This window comes from Cyphomyrmex costatus, unplaced genomic scaffold (genome assembly GCF_001594065.2).
Source record: "Cyphomyrmex costatus isolate MS0001 unplaced genomic scaffold, Ccosl1.0 scaffold182, whole genome shotgun sequence".
NCBI classification, from domain to species: Eukaryota; Metazoa; Arthropoda; class Insecta; order Hymenoptera; family Formicidae; genus Cyphomyrmex; species Cyphomyrmex costatus.
Genome location: NW_017275847.1, coordinates 1202644 through 1212345, shown reverse-complemented (window position 1 = coordinate 1212345; position 9702 = coordinate 1202644). Strand labels below are relative to the sequence as shown.

Sequence of the window (9702 nt, the reverse complement as noted above, 5' to 3'; positions counted from 1 at the left end):
ATAGCTAAAGTTAGATACAATCTTAAACGTAACGTACTTAATTGCCCAATTGATGTCAATTTTAACCAATTTAACAATCGCACAAATATGTGTGAATTAGCAATTTTTTATGTCAGAATTGAGATAGAAATTATGATAAACTAATCCTTTTCGAATTTGATAAATTTTATAAATTCTGCAAAAATTCTTGACGCAAGAAATTGATGAAAGAATATCGATAAAATAACATTTAAACTTTTAAAAACTTTTAATTTTGAAATATTTGAGCAATTCGGAAAAATATAGCTCTCCTTAAAAAATTTTTACCCACAAACAAAATGAGATTCATCGGGAATAAATCTTTTTGTATAAGACGTAAATGATTGGAATGCCTTTCTAGAGGCAGTAGAAATTTTTCTAAATGAAACCGATTACGATCAGGCCCCCAAGAGATCTCCCAAGAGATTAGAAAGACTGTATGGGAAATACATGTACATAAACGTGTTCAGGATTGAGTGAAACGAAAGTGACTAAAACAAAGATCAGGAGGACGACTTATCTTACACTTCACATGAGATGTACAGGGTGTTTAAAATAAAGCATTAAAATTGTTTATCTCGGAAACACGACATTATTGAGAAAAATTGTTCAAACAAAAGTTATCTGATTTTAAGGAAGAAATATTATAACGTTTATTGTTTTCTATTTGGTGGAATGTTTTAAGATCATTGCAAAGTTAACTTCGTTTTTTTTTTTTTTAATAAGAACCTTTTTTTATAATGGCATCATATTCTACGTAAAGAAACAGGTAACTTTTGTCTGAAACATTTTTTCGTTCACCTTTAATTTCCCGAGATTTTTAACAAAATATTTTTGGATATAAAAAAATGTCGATAACCAACAGCTTTGCAGTTGACTTAAAACTTTTTACCAAATAAATATTTATCATAATATTTCCCCGTTAAAGATAACATTTTTCTAAACAATTTTTCTCAATAATGCCATGTTTTCAAGATAAAAATTTGTAACGCTTTATTTTGAATACTCGGTATGTATGTACATACGTTTCTCGTTAAAATTTAAATAAATGAAGCGAATAGATCTAGTATATCAGGAGACGCGGTAGTATTTTCTGCCATGTTTAAAAAACTACTAGTTAATTTAAGTATATATATATATATAAAATTATATAAAAAATTATCTTTAATCTATATGTTTTTCTTTGAATTATGATTCTAAAACTAAATTATTTTTAAATTTTTCTTAAATTTCTTACAAAATTCATTTAAATACAACTTTATTATTTTGAGATTTATTCGGTTTTTCCTACTTGTAATCCGAACCTGAATTCCAACTCGTCGTATATGTCATGACGTTTTCCGCATAAACATGACGGACCAGTGGTGGGGAAGAGTGGGGCCAGTTAGAGGCATTCTCCTTTAGCGTCTCTTCGTAATCATGCAGACCTCAGTTCTGCTTCTTCTCGATCGTCGCTCAGACGTCTAACTTTAGTCTTATTAATTAATCGATACGTCACTGATTTCCTGTTTTACTGAACTACTGAGAAAATATTAAACAATGTCATTCCTTACGGTGAGTGTTAACATTCATTCATCTTTTTCTATGTAATTTCATTTATTTCGATTCGTAAAATTTTATGAAGATTTTACGTAAGATTTTTCATAAGATTTTACGAAGAAGACGAGTTTTCCAAAATTTATTAGAATATTATTCATATTGCTCATGGTATTGGGAATTGATGTAAGCAATTGGATAAAGACAACTGTTGTGTTATGTGACTTTATTAACAGCCTGAACAAAAAAGAGATTTGAATGTAAAAGCGAGTGAAGAATAACAGATAGAATTGCTAACCTTAGTATATATTAAACTTAAACATACTAAATGTATATATTTGTCGATAAGATGCATAAATATATACATACTGACAATACTCTATCCTGGAATGACCTTTGATTGCCTGCCTGGTCGGAAGTTCAACCGCGATAAGTCTTATCAAAAGACTTGTGAACGTTTTTCCCTCTTTGTGAACAAATTCTTAAATTGATTTGGAGTGAGTTTGATATAATGATCGAAAAAATTATCAGTTTCGAGTTTAAACATGTTTTTAGTTTTTTTAAATCTAAAGAAGATTATTTAGATCATTTTTTAATAGAAAATGTCAAATTTTTTCAATTAATAACAAAATTTCTAATAATTTATTACGATATTATCCATTGTGTAATTATAAAATTATAATATTTAATATTTATAATAATAATATAATTATAACATTATTTTTATGGAATAATCGTTACAATTTAGAGGATACAAAATTAATTCAAAATTGAGAAAAATTCAATATACAGAGCAAATTCATAGTGATTTTGAAACACCCGATAGTACGAGTTCTCTCATATGTAAATAATATCATTAAAGCACAATCTATTTTTATTTTGTTTTATCTAGAACGACGTCAAAGATTTATACAATAATGTTACAATCTTTCGTAATATCCACAAATATACCTATACATTAATACATGTACATACATATCCGACATTCAATAATGTAGTCATACAAATTCATAATAAAAAAATATAAATAATAGTATGACATTATCGAATCTTCTAACAACTATTTTCTATTTTCAGTATGTATTTAAACTCACGTATTACATTGACATTGAATGCTATTTTTTATTAATGATAAAGATCTTATTTTACAATTAGTTAAGGCACCGTTTTCTTTTTGCTTTGATAAATATTGGCTTTATTAATACATTCTTCACATTGTAATTTTCGCTACGTGATGTCCAGACGTGATGTTTTAACATTTCTCAAAAAATTATTCGTACATCGTTTTGTAAATACATATATTGTAATCGCAAAAATTTTATGTTGCTGTAGGACAGCATTCTATTTATGAAACAAAATTTTATGTTCTACAGACACATCAATTCTTTTTGCGATTACAGTATAAATATTTACGAAATGATATACGAATAATTTTTTGTAACATATAATACGAGTAATTTTTTGCTAACAATAACCAGAGGCTGACTTATATTACTTGTCATTTATTGTTATAATTCACTTTTTAATTTGTTATAACTTAATCTCGCAGTTTTTGAACATGGCCGGAGACGCTACCGCGTCTCCTGATGAGTCGATTTCCAAACTTAATAGTTTTGTGATAGTTTATATTCTTTTGTAATTTTTTGTAATTTTAAAAACTGTATTTATAATTAATAATTAGAAAAATAAAAGCGTTCTATTTCATTTTTTTCAAATAATATACTATGTAATCGTTATCCTTCTCAAAATTAAAACTTAATATTTTCAAAATAATAAAAACTGCCTGTTTAACGTTTTCAGATTTAAAATTCAAAAATTTATAGTTGAGACTTTTAGAAAAGGTAAAATTATATACTTAAATAAAATTCTTTGCATTACAGTTTTATGACCTTTAATGAGTTAATTGGATAATCACGTACTTCACCTCAGACCTTCACGCTTTGAAATGTTTATGTAGAAAAAACCGTGCACTGTTCTGACGATTTTCACGGAATTCCCGTCGCATTCGCACCGTTTGATCATTCATAAATCCTTACGTCATAAGCAATTACCTCGAGCTATTTGATCACGAGCGAATGAATAAAAACAAAAAAAAAAGGAAGAGTTTAATTCCAAGAGCGAGACAAACTATTCACTAGCACTTGTCATGAATTGTACACGATACGTGATCGTCATAATAAGCGTCATACACTACGAACAAAGAATTCACGTGACATTTCATTGCCATATTGCAGTATCGATCTTATTTCAACAACTCCAATTATAACCCAGACAGCTTTTCAAAACTCAATTACAATTGTAGTTTTAATTCACTGTCCTTGTCCTTATTTTAATTCACGAAATAATTTAAATTTAGATGAACTTTTTAGTTTATCCTTTCAATTCATATCAATTTCTCTTTTGATTTCAGCTATGTTTTTAATTTTAAATACTAACTATTTTCGGAATAAATATATCTCGTAGACACGTCGTGTATTATACATTCGTATAAAAATTTGTGAATCTAATTTTAATTCAGATTGTAGTTTAAACTTCGTTTTAATTCTAATTTTAATTGTTTAATTTAAAAAATTTCCTGCTTTAATTTATTAATTATTTAATTAAATTTTAATCCCAATTTCAGAATTTCCAGCAATATTATTTTTAAATGTGTAAATCTAGCTAAATTTTTAGATATATTAACACTGTTCTTTTCATGTAAATATATTAAACTTATACATACTTAAACATAAATATATCTAATACTAGATTACATTATCTAAATATAGAATTAATATAAAATATAAATTATACTGTCACGACATTTATTGTTTTTTGTGTGAAGAAAAGTTCGTATCATACACTGCATTATAAAGGGTGTGTCTTGTCGTGATTCATTATCTAAAATATCACTTTTGTCAGTCGAGTTTTCGTCACACCTTAATTTCAGTCATGAAACCCGGATGCCCTATGATGTCACGGTACGGCTTCGCTGGTTGCTTTCACTCGTTGTTAGCCTCCGATTTCCGATTCCGGTCGTAATTTAGCCGTAATTATGTAGGAAAGTAACGAACTGAAGAAACGTGCCCTTCCTCGAAGAAAGGAAGTTGTGAAGGAATCTTAAAGTATTACGTCATTTCAGATGGAAAACCTGGAATATCGACGTGTACAGGACAAACTGATAATCACGATACATGCGATCAGTTGTCGTTCTATCTATTATTGTATTTACCGAAAGAAAAGTTTTTAGTACACATTTATAAATAAACTCAGTATCATACTTACGGTTATTACTGTTACAGTGAAAGTAAAAATAATTATAATATATGCTTTTGTTATTATCATAAAAATGGTTGTAACCAATTTTATTATAACTAAAATGAAAAAATTTATCAAATTTTAATACATACTTTTTAAATATGATATGAACTAAATATTTATTCAGAGTAAATAAATATAATTTCAATAAATAGAAAGGCTACGAACCGGAGATATGAGAAACAAAAAAGGTATATTTTAAAATAATAAACATGACATTGTAAATAACAAAGTCTATCGTCATATAAATACAAGTTTAAATTAATTAGTTAGTAAATATTTAGTTACAATTAGTATTCAAACAAATATTTATTAAAACTTTGAACTTTTTTTTCAGTGTACAATTAAAATTTGTTTCCATGCCAATTACGCGTATATTTTTTTTATAGAATATAATTATTATTATTAACATTATAGTTATACAATGGTAATATATAACGGTAGTATATTATGTAACTTAGTCACAAATATACTAAAAATTTTCTATGTATTTTGCAAAAAAAAAAAATGAAGAAACAAATCTGAAATTTAAATCATTGGATGAAACCTTGATCTTTCATGTTCTATTTAGACGGGATTAATCGCCGTTAAAAAAAATTTGCAATCAATCGTGATGAAGTAATCGGTTCATCCACATAGCGATCGCACGCGTCGGGTGACACGGTCTAAAAATTCGCATGAATTACAGGGCATTGTTGTGAGGAGCATTACGTTGTGAAACGCTGAAAAAAATACCGGAGGCCCAGATTCCTTCCGTTTCGTCTTTGCGTTTTCTGTGCCAAACGCGCGTGATTCTTTGTCGTCACCGCTTTCTCCGCCACGCCGCGTCGAGAAAGTCTTTTTTTCTTCTCGATCAAATATTCGATTGAAATGCTGACAGTGTGTGCGTTTTATTCACGCGGGACGTCGTTAATCTTATTCAGAGACACAGGTGTAAACTCGATGATAAATCGTTGTCAAGTAACAAATTGAATTTCTTTTTAGTCGCGTCAGTGTCATAATAAGGTTTCCAAGAGATCTCTTCTTTACAGATAAAACCTTTAAGAAATTTTAATTAGCTTTTATTTTTCCTATATTGTATTGTATAATCAACTAACCTTCTAGAGCGGTCTGCTTCGTAAAACTATTAGCATTGTCATTAAATACTAGCGAATCTGCTTTAACTAAAGATGCCGTCTTCACTTATTTGTGTCAAATCATTTCTCGATCGATTTTTCACTTAATATTATTCATATTATTGTTAGTGTCATGAAGGACAAATTATCATATTACGTTCAAAATAAATTAGAAAGACTATATGAACTAAAACAATTTCGTTTAATTCCAAGTATAAAATTAATAAATATAAAAATTGTAAAACAATGTAAACAAAACCGTTTCGATTAACTCAGATATTGCTTCGAAAAAAAAAAAAAAAAAAAAAAAAAAAAAAAAAAAAAAAAAAAAAAAAAAAAAAAAAAAAAAAAAAAACAATATGAATAGAATATAAAATAAGTTTTTAAATACTTTTTACAAAACCGTCTTTTCTATGTAAAACATATTAGTTTTAACAACATATAATATAGTAAATTACAATATTTTTCTTTTTTTTATTCGTATTTTATTTCTTCGATTTTGCAGATAACACTGTTGCTGTCGACAATCAGCATGATTTCGGGGCAATGTTTAACAGGAGATGACGTCCCTACAATGATGAACCCAATGTCAAGGAAGTCATTAACAAACGCTCGCTTTAACTTCGCACTCGACAGTCTGAAAAATATTGCATTAATCGAGTCGAAGGATAATATCTTCTTCAGTCCACACAGTATACACCAGGCCTTGAGCTTGGCGTACTTTGGTGCTCGTGGTACCACTGAGGACTCCCTCAAGCGGGCCCTTCAAGTTCCGAATGAGCTCTCGAAAATCGAAGTACAACGATTCTATGCCCTGGAGAAATCGCTCAATCAAATGCGTTCCCAGGTGAGTGATTCCGGTGCGATTGCGCAATTACGTAATTTACTTCGTTGTCGCTCGAGGTATGTCAAGGTGATCATCGCGTAGTTTATTGTTATACCAACGTTCGGGGATAAACCGCGCTCTTAGATACCCAAGGCCCTAAGGTAGCTGCAAGAGAATTGCAGATCCCCTTGGCCGACTTTTAAGATCATCTTGTTCAGCGAAATGTTAGCACGAACAAATTTGAATAAACAAATTTGGATATTTCCGCAGAAGAAATCGATAAAAATGGTGGAGATAAATTTTTAAGTTAATATATCATATACAGATAAAAGAGACACTGGAACAAGACGAGTAATTTCTCATAATTTGTTGAACACTAAATATGAATTCAATTTTTTCATATCACATCACATATTGTATAATTATAATATAATGAGATATGCATAAAAGTAACCCTTTTTTTACAACAAATATATAATATTTTTCAAAAATACTCCATCATGTTACAATTTGCGGATCTGAGAATAAGAAATTTAAAAACTGCTTTCCTGATTGCTTAGACAAAATGTTTGATTTTGGACTATACTTAAGTCGGATAAAAGAGATTTCGTACAAAACTACTCAAAATTTTGATTTAAAAAAAAAAACATTTTTTATCCTTATAGTATTTTTCATTTCAGGGGAATGGATCTGCAGGTTCCTACGATTATAACGTCGCTAATAAATTTTGGATTACAAACACCAAAAAGCTGCGCGATTGTATGCTCGATTTCTTCGGTGATCAGTTGCAAGTAACTGATTTCAGAACAAATCCTGCGGAAGTAAGAAATGAGATTAATAATTGGGTCAGCAATATGACAAAAGGTCACATTCGTGATCTCCTGTCAACGGATAGCATTACCGCGGACACTGATCTAGTTCTGGCAAACGCAGTCTACTTTAAGGGTCTGTGGGCCAATCGTTTCGACGCGAAGAACTCAAAACGCGACATCTTCTATACTTCCAGCACGCAAAACTCTGTCACAGTCTTTATGCGTCAGAAAGGAAACTTCCATCATGGTAAGCGTTATTTACTTACTATTTGAACTTCATGCATTGAGAGAAAAATTATTGGCATTTGTAACTATATATATAATTATAATTATAAATATCAAAAATTAATTTTTTTTCTCTCAAAGATTTATTATTAATTTTACTGACTTATGTTATAAAAATTGATATAAATCCGATTCTATTCGTCTAATACTTCAATATTCATTAATTTACTTTCTTTGTAATCTGAATGCTTTTCTATTTAGCTGTCTCTGAGGAGCTAGGCGCATATATCTTGGAATTACCGTATAAGGGTGACGAAATATCGATGTTCTTGCTGCTCCCTCCGTTCTCCATTACGCGATCTGCTCAAAATCCTTCTAACGAACCACAAGACGGCATTCGTCAATTGATACAACGTCTGACGACCGAGAAGGGCTCTCAAGAGTTACGGGAATTGTTAGATGACGGATTACCGCCGCGCGAGGTCGAGGTCAGCCTACCGCGTTTTGAGCTAGAAAAAGAGCTGCCAATCAGTCAATTGCTACATGCTTTGGGCGCCGGGGAGTTGATGACACCTGGTGTGGCTGATCTGCGCGGTTTTCTCGCGGATGGCGAACAGAACCTGCACCTCGGTGATGCTGTGCACCGAGCTCGCATCGAGGTTACGGAGGAAGGCACTACCGCGGCTGCGGCAACCGCGATTTTCACCTTCCGCTCCAGTCGACCCACCGAGCCTGCTATCTTCAATGCCAATCACCCATTCGTTTATCTAATCTACAACAAGTTTGATAACACGATCCTTTTCGTCGGTGTTTTCCGCTCACCTCAACCGACACATTCCTAAACTCCTGGTAGTATTTAAACAAATCGTGATGTTTAAGAGAAATTTGTCCTTAAGAAGATGGTCCAGTGGAGTATAATGATGTGACAAGGATTGACAAATTTGTCTTTCCACTTTATCTTCTTGGTCAGAAGATACCATCTTTGAGAGAATCTGTTTCTCGTGTGGTGCTGAACGTTTTTTTTGTTAATAATCAGAAATAGTTAGTCCTTTGAATTTTGCAAAATTGGTGTCTTTGGCTGCGTTCAGCAGAAAAAACAGCTTTGCAACTATTGTAAAATTCTTGAATATGATTAGCTTATACATTTAGATGTAATAAGGAAATAAGGGCAAGACCAATCATATTAAAGAATTTTACAACAGTTGCAAAGCTGCTTTCTCTACTGAATGCAAGCATTGATTGTCAAGTAAGAATTTTTGAAAAATCGAAAAAAGGACCTCTCATTTTCCAGTGATTTTTTTAAAGGAGTATGTTGCATGAATCTCATTAATTTATTCTTGTATTTAGATTTTATACTTCTACGACGTCTTATTTTTAAAGTTACATAAAGATGAGTGTAAAATAAAACAATAAATAATAATATACATAAAGACGTTGATATTACTTTCTAATATATGTATAGATAATGAATTTTGACGAAGGATGATTGTGCCCACTGACTGAAACAATTTTTTGTTCAACAAATATTCTTCTTTCAAATTTGATGAAAAATTAAATCATCCTATAATCTTAATAAAAAATTGTATAAATATTAAGCCGAGATTTATGTAATAAAAAATTAATAAAAATGTTTTTAGACGTATGTTATAGTTAAATATTTTCCTACTATTTCTCTCCTTCTCTCAGTCTAACATTGCTAATAATGATAAATTCGATAACTATATCATAGATATGATAAGAAAGATATTAGAATATAGAAATAAATCATCAATTTTAATCATAAACAGAACATAATTACTACAAAGAATATATACAAGAATAAAATTGATTGCCTGTTTAATTATTTTATAAATAAAAAATTAAGTAAAATAAT

At 30.1% G+C, this 9702-nt stretch overlaps 1 protein-coding gene across 1 annotated transcript; it reads left to right on the top strand.

Moving 5' to 3' along the window:
* The first annotated feature begins 1455 nt into the window (after positions 1–1455).
* Positions 1456–8907, top strand: LOC108772295 (serpin B3). The gene is made up of 4 exons (XM_018537802.1): positions 1456–1572; positions 6472–6813; positions 7473–7851; positions 8091–8907. The coding sequence occupies exons 1-4, from the start codon at positions 1558–1560 to the stop codon at positions 8669–8671; spliced, it is 1317 nt and encodes a 438-aa protein (XP_018393304.1). The 5' UTR covers positions 1456–1557; the 3' UTR covers positions 8672–8907.
* The last annotated feature ends 795 nt before the right edge of the window (positions 8908–9702 follow it).

What these genes read in the sequence shown, in the direction of transcription:
- LOC108772295 (XM_018537802.1), top strand. An exon ending in TCAATCAAATGCGTTCCCAG is followed by an intron (nt 6,814 to 7,472) that starts GTGAGTGATTCC and finishes TTTTCATTTCAG; the next exon opens with GGGAATGGATCTGCAGGTTC. An exon ending in GAAAGGAAACTTCCATCATG is followed by an intron (nt 7,852 to 8,090) that starts GTAAGCGTTATT and finishes TTTTCTATTTAG; the next exon opens with CTGTCTCTGAGGAGCTAGGC.